We start from the raw sequence: 20,794 nt of genomic DNA, 5'->3' as shown, positions 1-20,794 counted from the left end.
GGAAATAAAGACGATGTCAGGCACTGCACAGAATGACTCACAATGAGCAGTTCAAATCCTCCCTCCCCAGCTTTCTATTACAAGAATGGTGTTGTAATTCCATTGCATTAACTTGTAACTCAATACAATTTCGCAGCAGGAAGCTAGCAAACTAATTTAACTTCAATTCAGATGAATGAGTATAATGTTTAAATAAGAAAATTCAAGAATTCTCTCAAGAAAAAATGGTAATTTTTAAAAATTTCAAATAATTGAGCTTAGGAGTAGTTTCAGACCTACAAATTAAAATACAGTTGTATATGAAAATTTAGAACTTTCTGACACAGATCACATTATTTTAGATGTTTTTTGTACTTTAGATTCAAGAGAATACCAGAAATCCTGCAAGTGAGACTCTCATGGAAGACTGCAGTAAGGAAATTTTCTTGTATTCCTTAAAAAAGAACCAACCAACCAAAAAAAAAAAAAAGCATGTCCCAAACAAATTTATTTATAAAAATTATAAGTTTATAAAACTGAAAAAATGGAAACCACTACAAAATCTAGAAGCAGCAGCACGCATTATTTCTGGCCACAACACATAATTGTTTCACCAGAAACAATGTAAGCTCTGATGATTTTTTTGACTATTCCAAATGTGTAAAAATTCAAAAACATCAATTATTTATGCACAATCTGTTATGCGTGATTTTCATTTAGGAGGAGGAGCACATGTGAATTTTCTGGTGGAACAGGCAGAAAGCCAAAAAAGGGTAACACGCGCCTGGCTCCAACTGAAATTTAACACCCTCCAAATGCCTTCAGGAAGATTCTGCCAAACTAATTTTTCCTATAGGAGATTCTGCTGAAATAAAGCTAGTTGTAATGAAAAGATAAATAAAACGCCCTCAAAGCACATTTCTACAGAAGCAAATGTAAGTATATTCAAGATTTATTTAAAATGCACAGGCACCTACAGTCATCCAAACAATCACTGCAAGCAGTTCACCACTCTTTTGATTCACAGTGGTACATCAACGCTTAGCTAGATCACAGCAGTCGTTGTAAACCTTGCACATCCATGAAGAAGTCACTCATCTCAGAACCAAGGCTCATCACTCTCATGTCAAGATTTAAGGATGTTACCACTCTGTAACTGGATAAAATGGTCTACAAACCAAGTCAAGAGCAGCAAAATGAAGAGAGAAGGAAGAAACTTCAGAAAGGAATTTGGAGACACCTTATTTTTCTCTCAAAGACTTTAAGTGCTCTCTTTTAAATGTTAGTGGTTCTGGTAAAGAATTCTGCTTTAACAAGTGGCGCTGTGGAGCACTGCAAATAAGTGTGCTTAGCCACTGTCACCAAAATTATTTCTAACCCTTGATACATAGCAGGTGACTAAAACTACCAAACTTGCTGTGGTCAGGCCCAATTTGAGTCTATCTATATTCTTCTCAAATCACCTTTTGGAAAAACATTGTTCAGACATGCTTTGGCATTTTCCAAGGTCCAGTTCTCACATAGCTCATCATTTAAGTCCTCTACTTCTGATTCTGAGGTCTAGTATGGAAAAAAAAAAGTTTCATACAGTGTTCTATAAAAGCATTTTACCCCAACAAGTAGTCCTGACTTACCGAATTTCAGCAATTATAAAATCAACTGTTTCAGCACCCAGGGAAAACTAACAAATACTGTTCCATATCTTACACCCAAGAGAACTCAAAAGATTCTTTATGAATACACACAAACCAACAAACAAACAAAAAAGAAAACATTAACACCCCTAGGAAGTGACAAAACCATGGTCTATAACTACAGTTTGAATTCTTGAAGCTAACTGATCACACCACCTCTGCTCTATTCAAGATACAGAGCATGCTATCATTGTTTAGGATCTAGTCGTGCAGCACACTGCATTGCCATGAAACTAACTGGTCCATCAGAAATAACATTGCTCCTATTAACAAAGGGCTTCACCCAGGCTAATGAGGCACGGACACTGCTTCCACTAACCAAACTATGTAACTTAGATATATCTCTAACAGGACACTGGAAAAAGACTCTTCCTTCCCCTCCCAACATTTAATACGTAGCTTCATGCTTTAGTTACTGTACTCTAAAACTGTTGTAAAGATAAGATTCACCCTCCTCCTCAGCTTTTATGTCAAACATTGTAACAATCAGTGATGCTACTATACATGAGCTACAGCAGAAGGCATTTATGGTTAAGAAAAAACATCACATTTTCAATGTCCGGTTTGAAATGTCCGTGATGGTGCTGTTTCTGTTTGTTTGCTTTTAATATACACAGTATTATATATCACAATGTGCCATTTAAAACAATTCCCAGTGCCAGTATCGGTATTAAACATTTTCGGAGTCACCCTTGAAATGTACTTTACAGGAACTGTGAATTCTCCCCCAGATTCACCAGTTAGGCAGAGCAAAACACAGCTGTTTTTACCAGACCATCCTCCATCATTCACCGTATATATTCCAAACTTCCAGCACTGCAAACAGAAGTTCTGCACGTTCACCGTTCTTCTCTGCACACAGGAGCCAAAGTGAACTCCAGAAACGAAATGCACCTGGATGCACAGCACTGCAATCAAAGATCAGCCTTTGGGAAGAAGAAAGAGAGGCTTACACCAAAAGCAGGAATTTTGTCCCTCTTCATTTCATTCACCCGAACTAAGTGACAAGGTCTCAAACATCGTTCTTCTTTGTGGAATTGCCTGTGACAACATAGTTAAAGCCTCCCACCCGAACCTGTAAATAAAAAGAGACTTGCTGCACGTACAAGTTAAAGTGTCTCGAAAATCAGTAATTAATACAGAAATACTAAATTTGACTTGCTAATAAGTACAGAAGAAATATTAACAAGCATTATTACATATCATTGTACATATCTATAGCTATCTACATAGATATACACACACACATTCCCATATGTTTTGAACATATAGCTTGTGGCCAGAAAATACTTTATACCTATTAAAGAAAACGCCTGCAGTCCGTTCCCAGGGAGTGTGAGTGTTTTCCGAAATCTTGTTGAAGAAAATGAATCAGTGCAGGGAGGGATACTGCCGAAACACAGCAGCGAACTTTGCACGGCTTCACCTTCCTCGGCCTTAACCCCAAATCCCCAGACGAAAACACCAGGAGCGAGCTTGTGCGTCCTCTGCTGTTGTTCCTCATGATTACAGCGAGCAAGGCTGTCAGAAACTTAGAGCCATGCTTTCGAGCAGCAGCCTTACGCCCTGGAAGCTTGACTGAGAGGCTGCTACAAAACTTGAGCATAGGAAGCTTATTCAAAATTCAGACTAACCAGACATTTTCTACCTGTTTTTCTGCGACCACTGCCCCTCATTTTAAATAGTTATCTTCTTCCCTTTTACATCTGTAGTCAGCAACTCCATTTCCTCTCAGCTTCACACGAATAGATCGCTTATGCACTTCTGACTTCTGCTCTTTGCTCTGCTGACTATGTGAACAGCTTTTAACTAAAGTGCAATATTTTCTTCTGAAAAAAAAAAAAAGAAAAACACCCCCAAAACAGGCAGATTTGTAACAGTCCAACCAGCCTCAACCACCGTTTTGTGCAACAGCATTACCACTAGATTGCATCCATCCTTCGGTGCTGCCACGCGGGTAGCTAACACTCATTTCCTCACCACCAAACACGCTTTTCTGGGACTCTGCTTAAGAGGTTCCAAATAATGGGTTTTGACTTCCAGCACTATCGGTTTGCCAGAAAAATGGTAACACCAATGAAACTGGTTTTACAACCATTGTCCCATATCATGAAAATTAATACAAGGGAATGTTTTGGGGAGCGCTCTCCATTCATCTGTTACGTGTCTGTGAGCAGTCACTAGTCCTCAACACACAAAATACCGAATGGTTCAACAAGGTAAGTGCGCACAGCCTCCTTTGGAATAACGTGCAATCTCAGCCCCAGTACCTTAAGCCTGGCTTAGTATCACTGTGCTTCCCAGATTTGTTACTGGGTTTTTGGTGGGGAAGATGAAGGAGGAGGAAGGGTACAATGACGGATTCAATGCTCAGTGCAAATCTGGTATTTCTTACAACTAACCTACCGTACAAGTACCTCGCACCAGGAGTTAGCTCCTTCCCAAAGCCAACCTGAATTCCAAGCCCTCTGCTGCCACGTTCATGACTCCTGGAGCCAAGAACAGAGCAGCATCATAACAGCACACACACCAGATGCCAATCCAACAGATTTTAATACATTTCAGCACAAGTTCAGCATATGACCATAGTTCTTTACAGCTGACTTTTTACACTAAGAGCTTTTTGCCAGGCTACTTTCCCCTGACAAAGTAGATCAGTGCACTTCCCGCTCACAGGCAAGAAGCAGGGATGTTCTGGCTGTCACACAGCCAAGCTTGCAGCCAGCTGGGTGTCTCCAGGCACCCTCTGAGCACCCAGCTGCCCACACCGAGGCGCCAAGGGTCAGAGCAGGGTCTCCCCAGGCATCCCACTCACTGCCAGCTGCGAGCACCAGGTGGCCACCCCACTGCATCACCCTGTGCCTCCCAGCAGCGCCTGGGCAGCAGGAGGGAGAAGCAGGAGCAGCGTGGGGCTGAGGGACACAAGGTGGCAGGGCCACTGGCGTGCTGCGAGGAGAAGGCTGCAGTGACACCCATTCATTAGAGAGCCAAAGGCCGTTAGAAAAGTCTTGTTTTAAATCTTGCATTAAGTGAAGGCGTGCAAAGGTACGAGAGGAGGCACAATCGGTGTCCCAATGACTTTGTGACAAACAATGAAACACCAGCCTGAGCAAGCAGATGTTTAAAAGAGCAGTGTTTAAAACAGAGTAGTGTTTAAAAACACACTAGTGCTGAAGATGCTCAGGAAGGGAAGACAAAACATGGTCTAAGTGGAGGAAGGTACAGACAGACCTTCCTCCTTCTGAAAGAAGTCAGGATCCCTCCACTGGAGAAACTAGCTTTTTTATTTTTTTTTTTATTTTTTAATTTTTTTTTGAAGACACCAGCCGGTCCTGGGCAGTGCAGAGCTCCAGGGCAGCAGAGCAGAGTTACACAAGAAGGCGGCTACGCATGTGCCAGCTGTGCCAGGATGAGGCTCAGGCACGCTGCCAACTCCCTGAAAGAAATCACAGCCAAACCATCTCCTGGGGAATGTGCCAAGTGATGGTGAATCCCAGAAAAGGAGCCTCTACTTCCAGACCGACAAGGGAGTGAAGTCAGTCACCACCAGGCCATGCGATGCTATCCAGCTTGGCTTTGGCCTTGGCAATGAACTCCTCAGAGGCATTAACAAGCGGAGGCCGGGGAGGTCCCATGGGGATGCCAGAAACAAAAGTCATTACAGCTTTCGTCTGTGCAACACCAAAACCTGGGCAGATGAAAGCAAAAATCAGGTCACTTACAGATCATTTCACTCAAACCAGTCTCTGTGTAGGTGTCAAAAAAGCAGGAGCATACAGTGTGACCTGCCATCATCCAGGCTTTAAGCGCTCCTCGGAAGTGAGAACAGTGCAATGAAGAAGAGATCATCATGTTTGCAGGCAGGAAAGACATTACAGTGAAAATTATGCCTACTTATTACACTTGTTTATTTAATATATTGATACTACTGTTGTTTCCCTTCTACAGATAGAGGGACAAAGTATTTTCTCAGACATCCACTTTACTTTTTGCAACCCAACATTTGCAGCCTCATAGCTATCCCTGATGCAACCTAGAGTACGCACACAGAACAAAGCCTTGGGAGTGGTAACATCCTGCTGGCGTGTGGCAGTGACACCAGGCACCTGCTTAAACCTCTACGGGAAACTTCAGGGGACCTACCTGTCCATATCTCAAGTCTTCTTATGCATCTCTGAGCACTTCCTCTGACTTTTAACCTGAAAGCTCAGCCAGATTCATCAGGGTTTATATACAATATGTATAGCAAAAGCATGTCAGACCATTCTATTCATTACGTGAAAACCATGAAACATCCCAGTCTCCCTCCAATACTCTGGCTTGGTTGCTTTAAATTGCTTTTTATATTACAACTTGGTTTTGTTTTTAAAAATCATTCCATTTCAGAATACTTTGGCCTTATACAGCCTGGAACAGGATTAATCTTTAATTACAGCAAGGAAGGAGAGACAAGTATCAGAGCTGTGTTATCCTACTTGGGCATCACCACTTCAGAAAAATGACTCTCCAGAAATGATGTTAAAACGGGCTTTTGGAGGCAGAAAAGGAAAAAAAAAAGGCAAAACAAACCAAACACAGAAATAGGATAAGAAAAAAGAAAAATCACAGAGTCACAGCTTTGAAGCTCTTTTTGCAGCAGAAGGAAGGAAGTGAGAGTGGGTTCTGTCAGGGATGCTTGGTCAGCTCCCTTTGAGATCCCAGCTGCTATCAACTCAGGAAACTGCATAAGCAACAGTTTCTCATTGTGAAATCTTTCAGGAAGGAAATTCTGAGGGTACAGCAATAGGAGAATTTCTGGAGCATTGAGTCTGCATTTTAAGATATAAGAAGGGACAAGGGCAGTGTATAACTTACCTAGTTTGATGACAAAGTTGAGAAATTCCCCAATGAGAAACTAGAATAGACAAACAGCAGCTTATTCACCCCTTCAAATTTTGAGATGTAAAAGCACCTAGAGCTATTATGATATTTACATTACATGCGAGTGTTGCACAGCTTTAAAAAAAGCCCTTGGCCACCTATCCAGCCTGTGTGAAATACTAACTCTACTCCAGTGGAACAGGGGAGGTAGGGGTGGCTATTAGAAAGCCATCATCTCAGTCTCATTACTAATGCTCAAGCTGTCTCTTGCTGCAAACAGTCTGAGAATACTGGCAAGTCTCACATCAGGCTCTAAAGATTTTAAATCTGAATAGATCAGATGTCCTTTAGACGTTCATCTTGCAGTCATTTTTATTTTAAGGCAAAAGAAGGATGCATCAAATGTCCCAACGGGACATTAAAACGCTGAGTATAGTTTGTATACTGATTGCTCAGAACTCCTCAAAAACCTTCAAGCAGCCCAAGACCAGGAGGGGTCAGAGCTGAGCTGATTTGGGACAGCTTTCTGCATTACCTCATGTAAGCTATCACCGGAATATTCCTAGCCAAGGGGCTTGGCCACTGTGGACTTGTTCAAGGAAAAAGGCCACGCCATTGCCCGCTCTGCACAGATGAGATCTAAGTGTTGAAGGATAAGTAAAGAAGTCTTCGTTAGAAGTAAGTCAGTAAGGACTGGTCAAAATGCAAGGAGAGTGAATTATAAGCAGAGGGTTGGAACTGAAAGAAATTTACTCTAATAAAGGTATCTCAGTGTATGGGTGACAAAACCACATAGAAAAAAGCACTCCCAGCACAGTTAAAGGAGAAAGAATCCTAGTGGGGACAGCGAAAATACTGTACCTGATACTTTTGTGCTAATGCGTGGTCTGGCTTTGCAAAAGCTTGCAACATCAGATTGGTTTTTCTACCCAAATAGTTGTATGTGCTGCCAAAGACAAACAAACAAACAAAGCAATTAGTAGATGCAAAGGGGGAGCTTAGCACCACTGAAACAAAGTAGCCATAAGCATTCCCTATTGACATTATCAGAATGCCACTGTTACCTTCCTGCAGTCTATGAATGGTTAATAGTCAAGCATCAGAAGTATGCAAGCCCTATGGAAGAGTTTAAGAGATCAGATTTCTCTCCCCAGTTCTTTCCAAACAGGATTATTTTTCAAAATTACAAATAAAAAGAAATAATTGGGCAATACTGAAGTTCAGCATACTAACTGTACTAAGTTCAGAATACAAACTTTCCAGTCATTTGTTCTTTTAATGGATCATCTACTAAAAGCTAAGGTGGCATGCAGGAATTCGTTTAAGAACCTCAAAGCCTAGTACAACGGGCAGAAGTCAAACCAGAAAACCTCAGCAAGCATTGTTGCAGAGCCCATTTCCTCACAGACTTCTCATGTGAACTAAAGTAAATCATTTTACCTTTCTGGGTTTTGGTTCCTTATCCATATAATGAAGATAACAGTGATTTCCTACTTTGAAAAGTTGCCATGAGCATAAAGAAATATGTTGAAACCTAAGGGTAGACTTAGTAGCATGGTTTAGTGGTGGACTTCAGTACTAGGTCAGAGGTTGGACAAGATGATCTTAGAGATCTTTTCCCACCTGAATGATTCTATGGTCAGCTTACAGACTGCAGCAATAATCATCTAAACTAACCCACTCTGCGGTCCCAGATGATACGACAGTCCCAACATTAGCACTGGAGCTAGCCTGTCTGTCTGTTCTGTACTGTGCAGCTTTACCCCAGAGAATCCCCCAGGACCGTGACAGAGGACAGTCACAGAACCACCGTGCAGACAGTGGAAGATACACCAGTAAGGTGTGTGTGGGAGGGGGACAGGAGTCCAAGCCGTACTGACCTTCCAACTGCTCCGTTTGCCCCTACTGCCAGTGCACCCAACAGTTGCTAGTTTGGCATGTGGGGAGAAAGAGAACATTTTTACTTCATTTAACAAAAGAAAGAGGAAAAAAAAAAAGGGGGGGGTGGTAGGCATAGCAAAACTATCTGGCACTGAATGTCCAGGATTATTTTTTTCCTCAAGGCTGAAGCAAGAGAATGCCTTAGAAGAAGTCATTTAAAGGGGAGCCTCTTACCTCATCCACCCCATAGAGAAATGCAAACTGTTCGCTCTCATTCTTGTTTATGCACTGTGCAAGGTCCAAGAGGTCTGTGTCACTAAACTTCACACCCTGGAAGGTGGGGATCTGCTCTCTTATTCCATCCAGCAACTCTTCAACACGAACTGTGCATAACAGCAACCTCACATGAAGAAACACATCCCTGCTCTGGGAGATTTCCTTGTTTCCTCCCCAAGTGGTAGACTTAATATTTACAAGTTAATCACTTTTGGCCTAAGCTTGGTAAACTATATAGTTCTAAACCGACCCATCAGACGACTTCAATGTCATTACTTCCCAAAGTTACAAAAAAGGTGTTTTCTCTGAAACATTCCTTTTGCCAGATCAGAAATAAAAACCCTGGATAAGTGAAAATTGAGCAACGAACTGGCAACAAAGAATAAATATAAATTCATACAGCCAGAAACACCACATAACCTGATGCCTAGGGCAAACAACTTATGATCTGTATTCTATTCCTTATTCCTCTGCTAAATATTAAGGCTCAGGTTTCACATGAGACACCAAGAGAAATGGTGTTCACTGTCTTGCAAAAACTGGGATCTAACTGTGGTTACCCGGGGCAATTATCTATCCTTGCCCACACTAATTGCAAAGCCATAGTCAGCATCACCTTCTCCGTTCCGGGTGTCACAGAATCAGCAGCAGTGACCTTTTCCGGTGTAGAAGAATTCAACTTCTCCAGTTTCCAGTCTTGGATTCACCTCCCATTTTGGGGAACGATGCCAAGCAGAAGCCCTGTACTGCTGGCAGACCAGTCACCCCAGCTGCTGGGGTTACTCAGGGTGCTACACGTCTAGGGGCTCAGGAAGAGCTGAGTAAGAAGTACTTACTCTTTACACCCGTCAGAGGAGGAATGTGATAGTAATAAAATGGAACCCCAGAGGCTTCAGATGCAACTTTCTGTAAGAAAGCAACCAGTTCATCTGGAAGAAAACAACCAAGTACCCCCGTAAGACAAGGAGACTAGCCGCAGTGAAAGAGTTCAGATGCACAGCAGACAGGGTCTGGGGACAGGCCATCCACAGCTTGCATACCCTGCACAGCCAATAATATAAAAACCTGCACACATCACAAAAATCAACCGTAACAGAACTCAGTGGAAGACCCTAGGGAAGGCAAAGGTGTTTATTTCAAACCAAACTGATTTCAGTGACTCACACTCATTCTCTTACAGAAATACATACTCTCACACATCCAAACTTCAGGACTTCAAACACCAGACCAAGTGGTCTCTCCCACTTGTGCACAACACAGAGGACAAGGGATGAAGTTCACATCCACCTCACTGGGGCGCTGCTCAACTGGTGGTAGCAAACAGGTCCCTCAACAACCTTTTTTTGCACCATTTTAGGAATCAGAGAGTTATTACAGTTTACGTTCTTCCCGAGAATCTTTTCATTGCATCATACATAAATCTTAGACAATCTTTGCATTGGCATAACAGAAAGAATAAGTCAAAGAGCCACGTGCTGAAACCTTGCTGTCATCCTACTACAATCACAGCAAAGACCTTCTGCTAATCTTTGTGCTGTTCCTCTGTGCTTACCAGTTTGATTGCCACTGATTGTGTCCTTGGCTATCAATTCCAGCCATTCTGGCAATCCACTCCTGCTTCTTCTGGTGCTTTCATATAAACAATTCCATTCATAATTAATCCGGACAAAATTTAACATTTCTATTACAAATCTTCACATCACGTGGTTCTTTTACATTATGTTCATCATGTTGAAAGCAAAACCACTCCATTTGTAAGTTTTGAGGTAACCTTAGGTGCACAGAACAAAGAGATGGATAACCCTGCTAGGGGCAGAGGTATGCCACAAAGTCACAAACATCACCTCAATAACAAGGGCCACTGCTGTATCAACAGCTTATTGAGTTGGTCAGTGTCCACCAAGGGTCAGCACAGAACTGACTGCTTTCTAGAGCAGCCCAGATCAAGCACAAACTCAGTGCTCTATTTTAAGACGGCAGGGTAGTTAACTACTCTTTCAATGAGCAACTCCTCTTTTCACAACACGCTAACAAAATATATCCCAAATGACATCCCTCACGCTTTTTATTGTGAGACTTCTTGAAGACCATCCTTGAAAAAAAACATTCTCCTTTTAGGTTTTGTTTTCTCATGGTGCCAGACATGGCACAGGTGTACAAATATTACGACCAGAATATTTTCCGAAGAAGGAAGAGAGCACATGAGAGAGCTATGATAAAGGATTACTGCACAGCTGAAATGCCCACCCTTTCAGAATATCCTTCAAGATGTGGAATTTGGAAGAGAAATCTTGCAAGCAGCTGGAAACTCCTCTATTTCTCAGAGGAAAGCCACGCTTCCTCCACAAGGAGCAGTATTATCATCACTGGTCCTCAGAGTTCTTGAGCTCTCTTTTGCCAGAAAATACTGCTAGTGGCTTGAGGGCAATAGAACAGGGCCTCAGGAGGTCTGGCAATCACATCTACTCACCTTTGTTTGTGGGTTTGAAGAAGAAGGGGGCTATTACAGCAATACCACTAGCACCTATGGCTGCTGCGTGTCTTGCCTACGAAAAAGAGAACAGAAAATACCTGAAGGCACATCTGCTTTTTTTTTACTTATTACACACATAGTGAAAAGGAATTATATCATATACACACCAGGTCTTGGGACTCTGGTAGACTTAGTGCTCCCACATGAATGATCACATGATCTAGTCTGCACAAGAACAAATTCAGAAGGTTTTAGTGATGGTGAAAAATACCAGTCTGCCTAAATGAATCAGTTCAGACCAGGAAGCCACAGAACAAGAACTTCACTGGGCTAAATTAAAAGCACCTTTGCCTGTCTGATCCTGCCAAGAGTATTTTCCAGGTTCCAGTCCATCAGTCCTGTTTCTGTGTTTCACCTTTAGATCCACACAGACTGTAAGCCTTCACATCAGTTTATTACTGCTCACTATCTCCCTCCTACTCCAAAACACCTCCTTGTCTCCACATCTTCTGGCAGCAACTAAGGAGAAGGCAGAGGCAAGTGATAGAAGACTACAATAGGTGCAGGAGACAGAGAAGAGACTTGCACTTAGACACATGGCTGAAGATACAGGTTGAATTCCTTCTTTTGCCGCTGACTTTGCACACTTTACACCACAGCTTCCCCCTACCAAATAATTTAATGAATATATTAAAAGGTTAAGAAATGCTCACGGGGCTTTAAATAGCCCTTTCTTTCCCTCCATCCTTCAGTGTACCGAAGAGGAGCACTCTTACAAGCTCCCCAAGGAGTAGGAATGGATACCAGCTAACTGGCAGCGACAGAAAAGCAGGCTTCTGTGATAAAGGAGCTGGGGAATAAAGCCCAACAACAAAATACACAAAGGAAAAAAAAAAAGCTATCATCAAACGTTTTTTTTCCTGGCTATACACGTCTTAAGCAAGCCTATATAATGACATGAGATTTAGAATTCCCGTTTCCTCTCAGCTACTCACTTGTCTTTTCCTTGGCGCACCCATTCTTCTGCCAACTGCTTCCTCTCCTGGATGCTAAGGGACAGGCCTTCTCCTGTGGTGCCATTCACTGTTTCAACACAATACAACACAGTTGCTGAGGCCTGGCCTACAGGCATTGCTTTTCCTGAAGGCAAGTACTGACAATTTTGATGAAATTAAGCAGAATTATATTTCCTCCGATTCATTTTAAGATAACAGTGGTCTGCACCAGCATCTGCAAGGGGATTACAGCGTTATCATTGCTAAATGCTTGCATCCAAAACCTGGGTGTTTCAGCTGCTGGAACTGTTAAACCTTTTTCCCCCAGCAATGAGACAAGTGCACGAAGGGACAAGCAGCTAGCCAGGTAGGGGGACTGTCATTTCTCCACTCCAAGGAAAAAGTCTGAAATTTGGTGAGTGGAACCATGTATCTGAGGCTAAAGCACCTCTTGAACAGAAGGAAATGTCAGTATGCTCAGTCACAAAACAACAGATTAAACAGACAGCTGAAGTCACTAGCACGCTCCATTTTTCATTCTGCCACTCCAACTGAAATTTCAAACAGAAATCTCAGCACTGGCTTCAGCTTACTAAAGTACACCAGGCTGTGAACAAATGTGGTTTAGCAGATGCTGTATTATCTATCCAGCCACCCCTAAGCCCTGGCAGCAGCCCCTTAGATGGAGGCAGAAGAGAAGGATGAGAGCAGTGACCACTCCGGTATCACCCAGTGCATCAGAGGGCTCCTTAGAGAAGCTCACTTGGCTTTGATGAGCCCATCGGATTCTCTGAAATGCTGAGCGGATGTTATTTAAGTCAGATTAAATCCTGCTTGGTCAACGGGAAGAATCATTCAATTGACCCTTGTCTGCCAGCACAGCATTATCCATTCATTGCTTCATCGAGTCACTGTATGAAGGCAACACTTATTTTACCCCGCACTGAAATGGTGCATAGGCAAAAGCAGATCTCTTAAGTATTGCTTACACTCTTTCCACTGATGAATATAAACATCACTGATGATCCCATATCCGCAGTCCCTCCCATTACAGCTCTTATCAGGCAAGATATCATAGGTTTGCTATACAGGCAAAAGGGACATAACACAGTTTCTGTGGAAAAACAAAACAAAACAAAACAAAACAAAAAAAAAACTTACCAAAGATGTTCTTCACATTCTGCTCGCTTACCAGATAATCCACATATTGGCGAATCACTGAAAGATTGACTTGTCTGAAATGAAAGGAACCGCAGCAACCTTAGGAGCCTCAGCAACTGTAAGTCTCTATTCACAGAAATTTTAAACTTAGAGATTCAGTAATCAAAAATAAAGACATGTATTTCTGACGTCTTGGATTTGTACACACACAAATACCCCAAGGTATGACACCTTCAGCATGTGTTACATTCCACAATAAATTAGGCAAACTCAAACCTTTTGGACTGTTAGGGGAACCAAGAGTTCCTTGGGACCACAAATATATTTGTGCACATGCTGGCAAACAGTTAAACTATACTTGTAACTGCTGGACACAGAATGTGTAATGGTGTCTGTTGCATGTGACTTTGACCTCTTTCTCTCTCTCATTAAAGAATGAGGAAAGCAACAGACTTCCCTGACAAACAACGGGAACTGAATTCTAGATTTATTTTCTCTCCGGAGCAAATTTATTTTGTTTATCAGTGTGTAATATTCCTTTGCTGTCTCCATACATTTCCACTCTCCACATACCATGTTGCAATAAATTCAAGTAGTAATAACAAATGAAATCGGAAACAAGTTTCCTTTAAATTAAGAAACTAAGCAGTGATTGCAATGCAAATGAGTTCCCTTACTGTGATAGCACCCTGCTTTACAGTATTTTTCAAAAGTAAAGGCTTATATTCAGAAGAATGTATTAGCAACTCTCAACCTTCTCCCTCAGAAACACATACGGATCTTGACAAGTCAGAGAAGCTCAGGGTCCTTTCCTGATTCCAAACAAGTCTATCTTGCAACATCAAAACACAGTAAGGACGCATCTGTTTATCATCATTTCTTTGAGGAAGGCAGAATTTCAGCTCTTGATTTGATGTTATTTTTGGAACTGTGCAATCCTTGCAATATTTTCTTCTGGTTTAAACTAATTCTGTGCACACATGTATACACTTATAAGCTTGCATGAGATAGCCAGGGGTAAGAAAAGGGTAAACAGACATCAGATTTAAACAATTATTGTCCAGTTCACAAGAGCTCTTCTAATCAGGACTGTGATTTGCCTTAAGTTTGAAAATACTCTATTCATATGACCTTACTGTGATTTAATTTGCATCTACCAAAACAATAGAAAAGCGGGTGAAAGACTGATCCAAACTCTCCAAACCCTGACCTACATCACTTGCTGGGGAACAGGAGGACGCAGAGGCTAGGGGAACCTGGAGAGAGTTTCTCACCTAGAAGTTTCCTCCCTCATCAGAGATCTGATTTAAAAACCAATCAGACCTGATCTGCTCCCAGTAAAAAAGGAGGAGAGCGGTGTTTTAAGGGAACAGTCGACAGAGCAATTTGACAACGCTCCACGCCATGATGCAAGGTAACGCTTACCCATCGGGAGTCATGGGAGTGATTGTAGCTGCCACGAGACCCTCGAGCTTCTTTCTGGGTGTCATTGAGCTGTCTGGAAAAGGAAGAGATAAAAGTGATTCCCACCTTTAAGCTTTGTTTCAACTCACTTCAGTTAACAACAAAACTGGACAGGCAAAGTTCAGAAAAAGTGGACTTTGCGAGGGCATTATTTTGGGCTGAGAACAGCACTTGGAGACAATTTTGACAGCTTGCTGCAGGCGGCACCATCCCAGGAGAGGAACGGGCGCAGTAAATTCTGCTGCAATTCAGACATCTGTCTTCCTTCCCGACATACAGATTACGGTCTGCCGTATGCCCAGCAGAGAATAAACACCTCGCAGCGAGCCCACACCGCCCCGCAGCACAGCGACCCCGCGGGCCGGCGGCCTGCAGCGGGGCGGGCTGAGGGCCGAGCGGGGCCCGCGCCCAGGCCGCCCCCAGAGCCCCCGAGGCCGCTCGGCTCCCCCCCCGGCTCCCCCCCGGCTCCCTTCCCCTCTTCTCCCCTCACCTCCCCTCACCTCCCCGGCGGCTCCGCGGCGGCAGTGGGGGGGGGCCCCGCTCCGCTCCGCCTCAGCCCGCCCCGCCGCGGGGCCGGGCCTGCCGCCGGGAGGCAGAGGCCGCAAGCTTCCCCCCCGAGTTGGGGGCGGCTGGGGCGCGGTGGGGAGATTCGGGGCGAATTTCTTCTGAAATACCAAAGTGCAATCGCATGGCATTCAGCGAGGGGCTGCACTTCGGTCACAACAGCCCCACGCAGCAGCACAGGGTTGGGGCGGGGAAGTTGCCCGGTAGAAAAGGACGAGGGGGTGGTGGTCAGCCATGAGCCAGCAGCGTGCCCGGGTGGCCAAGAGGGCCGAGGGCAGCCTGGCTTGTATCAGGAATAGCATGGCCAGCAGGCTCCGGAAGCGATTGCCCCTCTCTCTGTACTTGGGCAGTGAGCCCGCACCTCGAGCCCTGTGTGCAGTTTTGAGCCCCTCTCTACCAGAAGGACAGAAAACCAGAGTTGGGAGGACTGAGGGAACTGGGGCTGCTTACTCTGGAGCAGAAGAGACCGAGTGAAGACTGCATCATGCTCTGCAACTCCCTGCCAGGAGGCTGCAGTGAGGAGGGTGTCGGTCTCGTGCCATGGCTTAGGTTAGATGTGGGGAAGAAACTTCTTCACAGAAGGGGTGGTTAGGCACTGGAACAGGCTGCCCAGGGCAGCGGTGGAGTTGCTTACCCTGGAGTTACTGAGACATGTAAATGTATCACATGGTGACGTGGTTTAATGGTGGCCTTGGTAGCATTAGGTGATCGTTGGACTCGATCTTATGGGTCTTCTCCAACCTAAATAATTCCACGAGTTATGGCACAAAACAAACAAGCAGAAGACAATGGCTAATGGGCTGCTAAAACCGCTGCCCACACACAGCCCATGTGGCTTTTGTTTTCTTCTCCCACATGTGGTTTTGCCAGATGTGTAGCACATGCAGTGCAGTCTGGGCCCTATGGAGAAATGAAGCTCCTGCACAGCACAACACTCCCCATCCTTCCTGGGGAAAATCATCTGGGTTTTCTACACCTGTTTCTCATCCCTAGAGCAGGTGCAAGGAAACATTCTGCCTTCAGCATGCACTTCCAGATCTTCCATTATAATGCATTTTCTGACTGTCTAGTATCTACAAAACAATCCCCTGTTGTTGTGTGCTCTGGGAGCACATTTTTCATGCAGTCACATAACAATCTCAGAGGTTGGGATTCTGGTATTCCTCCTCCATTCCAAAATATGCACACTGTGGGCTATTCACACTGTGATCACTTTCTCTGGGATTTGGCTTCACTAGCAGGTTCTCACAAAGCACATGTATTTTTCCTTTCTTTGAGGCTCTGAGAAGAGCCTTTCTCATTCTTCCAGACATCCCCTCTTCTCTATGCTCTTTCCATCCATATGGGTAATGTGGAATCTCTTTCTCCAGACTGAACCATCCCAGCTCCATCAGCCTCTCCTTGTAATAGATTCTCCAACTCCATCTTCAAGGCTCTTCAGGGCATTGGCTCTAGTAAGTCCACGTCCTCCTTGCAACAGAGAAGCCCAGCGCCAGCTGTGTCTCTCCCGTGCTGACCAGAGGGGAAGGACTGCCTCCCCCTCAACCTGCTGGCAAAGCACTGCCTTAATGCAGAGCAGGACACTGCTGGCTCATGTTCAGCTTGTCCAGCAGGACCCCCAGGTCCTCTCCTGTCAAGCTGCCTTCCACCTGGTGAGCCCCCAGCAAGCACTTGGTTGAACTCCATGAGGTTCCTGTCAGCCCAGATCTCCAGCCTGCCCAGGTCCCTCTGGATGCCTGCACAGCCACCTGGTCTGCCAACCTCTCTTCCCAGCTTTGTGTTTTCATCTGCAGACTGGTTGAGGGTGCTCTCTTACCCATCATCTGGGTCACTACTGAAGAGCTTAAGCAGTATTTGCCCCAGAACAGTATCTCTAGCGAGGTTCAGAGGCAGTTCAGTGCTGCATAGAGACATTTAGAGGAAGTTTTGAAGATTTTTTGAGTATATTAACAGAATTTTAGAGCTACTTAGTGCTGCTGGCAAAACCTGGCCACATAAGCCCAAAGCATTGACAACATATGAAAGTTTTACAATGGGTTGAAGTGGATTTGAGACAGGGAAGAAGATAAAGGATGGTGATTCCTAGGTATTAGCTAGCACAATTGTATGTTAACAACCCAAAGATAAGGGAACAAAAGACTGTATGAGTAGGTAATGGAACCAGCAAGAACTAGCTTGACTGCTGAAGTCTGTCAAAGACAGGAAGGCCAGAAGATAAGCAGCGAGGAAGACTTCTGGCCTTCAACAAAAGACCACCAGAGTATGCCAGACGACCGACCACCCAAGGACACCAGTACGCACACAAATAGAGACAGAACCTATGTTAATGATTCTTCGGAGACCTGATGAATATACAAGAGACTTACGGGAAATTAAATGAATATGTATTTGTCCCACTAATATAAGCACACTGCCATAACCGTTGGGGCACAAGTTAGGTGGAGCTATCCCCCTTGTGTCCAGCATGTGTGCACAGCACCGAATAAACATACCTGCTTTATAACTATTCCGAGGTTATAGAGTCTGTTTTCCACAAGTCAGATTAGACCTGCTTAGAACAGTTTGTAGGAGTTACAGATTGGTCTAGAGGGATTTTAGAGCTGCTTAGTGCACTTCAGAGGAATTTTAGAGCTGCATAAGAGTTTAGAATTGCATAGTAGAGATTTAAAGATATTTTAGAAGTATTTAAAGGTATATTATTGCTGCTTACAGCAAGACACAGGAGCTTTAGTTTAGAGGAGCTCTGACCGTTTTAGAAGAGGTACAGGAGTTTTCAGTTGTTTAGAGTACTTTACAGGAGTTTCTGCACACTTTACAAGATGTTAGAAACATAGAATGGTTTGGGTTGGAAGGGACCTTAAAGCTAGTCCAACCCCTCCACCATGTCAGGGATCTTTCACTAGATAGGTTTAGAGCTGTTAACAGGTTATAGACATGTTAGATCAGCTCAGACAGGCTTGAAGCTTCTCCGCACTCATCAGCATGATCGAGTTTTAAAGGATCAAAGAGAGGTTTCAGCATTGTTTCTCTAAAAAACAGTTTCAAAACTGCAGAAGAGTTGTAGAGCAGTTGCATGGAGATAGAGAGGGTTTTGAGACCTATTTTGTGGTATTTTAGTATTGCTCAAAGCAGTGTAAAGGAGCTTAGATGAGATTAGTGCTGTTTTCAGAGTGGTAAAGTGGAGGTTTTGGAGTTTATAGCTGCTCACCCTTGTTTATAGCTGATTCTGGAACCGTGTAAAGAAGTCCAGACTGGTTTAGAGGTGCTCTAGAGTGTTTTAGAACCGGTTAAATGATTTTTTAAAGTTGTCTGTAGCAATTAAGGGGTGTAATACAGCTCTTTAAGAGCCTATGTTGCATAGCTCTCTAGTGCTATTTCAGAGGGGTTTAGAGCACCTCAAAACATCTTCAAGCAGTTTTAGAGGTTTTTGGTGGAGTTGTAGAGTCCCAACTGAAATTCAGAGGTTTTCAGATCAATATAGGGGAATTCTTGATAAGATCACATGAACCTGAAAGCTCCTTGGAGGAAGTTTAGGAGTATGTTAGTGCAGTTCAGAGGACCACAACACTCTTTAAGGGGCTATTACAGTTCCTCAGAACCTCTTAGAGTGCTTTTGAGGAGATTTTGAGATCTTTAGAGCTGTTTACAAGAAGTTTTAAGGCATCTTAAAGGTGGTAATAAATCTTTTGAGATATTCAGAGCTATTTAGTGGCTGTTTATAGCTGATTAGAAGAGTTTTAGAGTGGTTTAGAGACCATCTAGAGTTGTGTAAATTACATCTGTTTTGAAGCAATGGCCTCACTGTGGCAATATGGAGGTCCTTACCACTCCTCAGAGCTGATTAGAGGACTTTTAGAGCAATTTAGAAGTGATATATACTGGTTTAGAGCTGCCTAGAGGGGGTTAAAGTCTTACAGTAATCTTACAGTAGTTTGGAGACATTTTGAGAAATTTTGGAGTTGCCCTAGCCCATTACCCCCCCAGTTCACAGCTGAGGTCTGTCAGCCCAGAGCCCAGCCCAGGGCTGGGACTGTCTTCCTGCATCTTTCAAAGCCACAATGACTGTTTCGGACACCCCAGACGGCCTCTGTCCCTTTTCCCCAGCCCTTGGGTGAGGGTTTGGTGTTTCAGGGCAGCCTTTGCTTGTCTCAGAAGGAATGTAATTAAGAAAATGATGGTAAAGATTGTAAGGCTCGCAGATATTTACACTGATAAAGCCCCTTGTAATTACCAGAAGACAAGAAAAAGAATTGCTTTAGCCAAAGCTGATGTGTAAGTTATTTCACAGTGGTTTGAAGGACAGCATGGGTTCAGTTCAGCAGTACTATACAATACAGCAGGTAATTACTAAACCTCCTCCAGGCACCAGCAAATAACCACCTGCACAGGGTGAGAATTCTCCCTGAAAATGCAAGAGTTTCACTAGGCTGAAACTCACACCCATGCTTTACTTTTCTCTGTCTTGTAAAATCCTGCCATCCCAATGCACCAGTTCAGGGTCCAGTACAGAACAATCAGCAGTGCCAGTGACATGTATGGGAGTACAGCGTCCTAAGGATGATGTTTCCCCTGAGGGAAAGAAGAAAGGAGTTTACTGTGGCCATTTAAAATACTTCCTCTCCTTTATACTCATTTTAAGTGTGTGTTTAATGTTCTTTTTTTTTTTTTTAATATGTAAAAACAAGTTTAGAAAGACTTAAATGGCTGTGGAAATTTATATTCAGGAAAATATAAATTCAGGGGAGAACCCAAAATTTGCGTTGTAAATTTTGGGAAAGGCAGAAGAAAGATTTAGGCTGTCTGCAGCTGCAGCATGCTGTGCAACAACCGGAAAAGTGTCGCCCCAGTTGCCACAGAAATAAGCAGGAAAGTGTTAGCAGTGCCAAAACTCAGTGCCAAACTCAGATAAGGACATCACCAACAAAAATCAATTGCTATTTTTTCCCAAACAATTAGAGGAATAAAAACATGGTTTTATAGATTTAAGCATTTTTTCTCTATGGGAAATAAACGAACATCAGTATCAAAAGCTTATCTAAATTACCCCATAAGGTAATTTCAAGTAGGGTAATTATAAACACGTAAGAACCAGAGGTTTTGTGCCAAGAGGCTAAACTTGCCATGTGCCAACATAGCTGATTGACATGTCCATCAAAAGTGCTCCATTATTCAAATCACTGGTTTGCTAAGGTTGGTTAACTACTAAAGCCAAAGGTCATCTAAGTTTCCTCTGGAGTCCCTTAGGGTGGGGTATGTTTTGTTGTTGTTGTTGCTCTGCTAACATTTCCAACATTTGCTACGCTGACTACAATTTACCACTCCTGTCCTTTACTTTTACTTTACCCACACCACAATTCTGTACACCTACACAGTCCTGACATCTGCATTTTCCCATTTCTCGAGCTATCATGTCTGCAGCTTTGTTTGGGCATAATTAAAATAGAGGT

At 43.4% G+C, this 20,794-nt stretch overlaps 1 protein-coding gene across 14 annotated transcripts in view; it reads right to left on the bottom strand.

The window, feature by feature from the left end:
• Positions 1–4,207: 4,207 nt before the first annotated feature.
• NPL (N-acetylneuraminate pyruvate lyase) overlaps positions 4,208–20,794 on the bottom strand; it is a 33,712-nt gene continuing 17,125 nt past the window's right edge. For 8 of the 14 annotated variants that reach the window (XM_040565329.1, XM_040565325.1, XM_040565324.1 and 5 more), the window contains 11 exons: positions 14,745–14,817; positions 13,320–13,393; positions 12,159–12,246; positions 11,331–11,388; positions 11,161–11,236; positions 9,527–9,619; positions 8,649–8,797; positions 8,414–8,460; positions 7,395–7,479; positions 6,528–6,567; positions 4,208–5,361 (listed from right to left, as the gene is read on the bottom strand). In XM_040565329.1, coding sequence (XP_040421263.1) covers positions 5,210–5,361; positions 6,528–6,567; positions 7,395–7,479; positions 8,414–8,460; positions 8,649–8,797; positions 9,527–9,619; positions 11,161–11,236; positions 11,331–11,388; positions 12,159–12,246; positions 13,320–13,393; positions 14,745–14,817 — 935 coding nt within the window. In that variant the 3' untranslated portion in view covers positions 4,208–5,209. Of the gene's footprint in view, positions 5,362–6,527; positions 6,568–7,394; positions 7,480–8,413; positions 8,461–8,648; positions 8,798–9,526; positions 9,620–11,160; positions 11,237–11,330; positions 11,389–12,158; positions 12,247–13,319; positions 13,394–14,744; positions 14,818–15,273; positions 15,354–15,797; positions 15,945–20,794 lie in introns of those variants that run through there. The other 6 variants (XM_040565336.1, XM_040565335.1, XM_040565334.1 and 3 more) reach the window with 6 other exon arrangements.

The sequence above is a fragment of the Cygnus olor genome, chromosome 8, assembly GCF_009769625.2.
Source record: "Cygnus olor isolate bCygOlo1 chromosome 8, bCygOlo1.pri.v2, whole genome shotgun sequence".
In the NCBI taxonomy this organism is placed as follows: domain Eukaryota; kingdom Metazoa; phylum Chordata; class Aves; order Anseriformes; family Anatidae; genus Cygnus; species Cygnus olor.
This window is presented reverse-complemented; position numbering and strand designations above follow the sequence as displayed.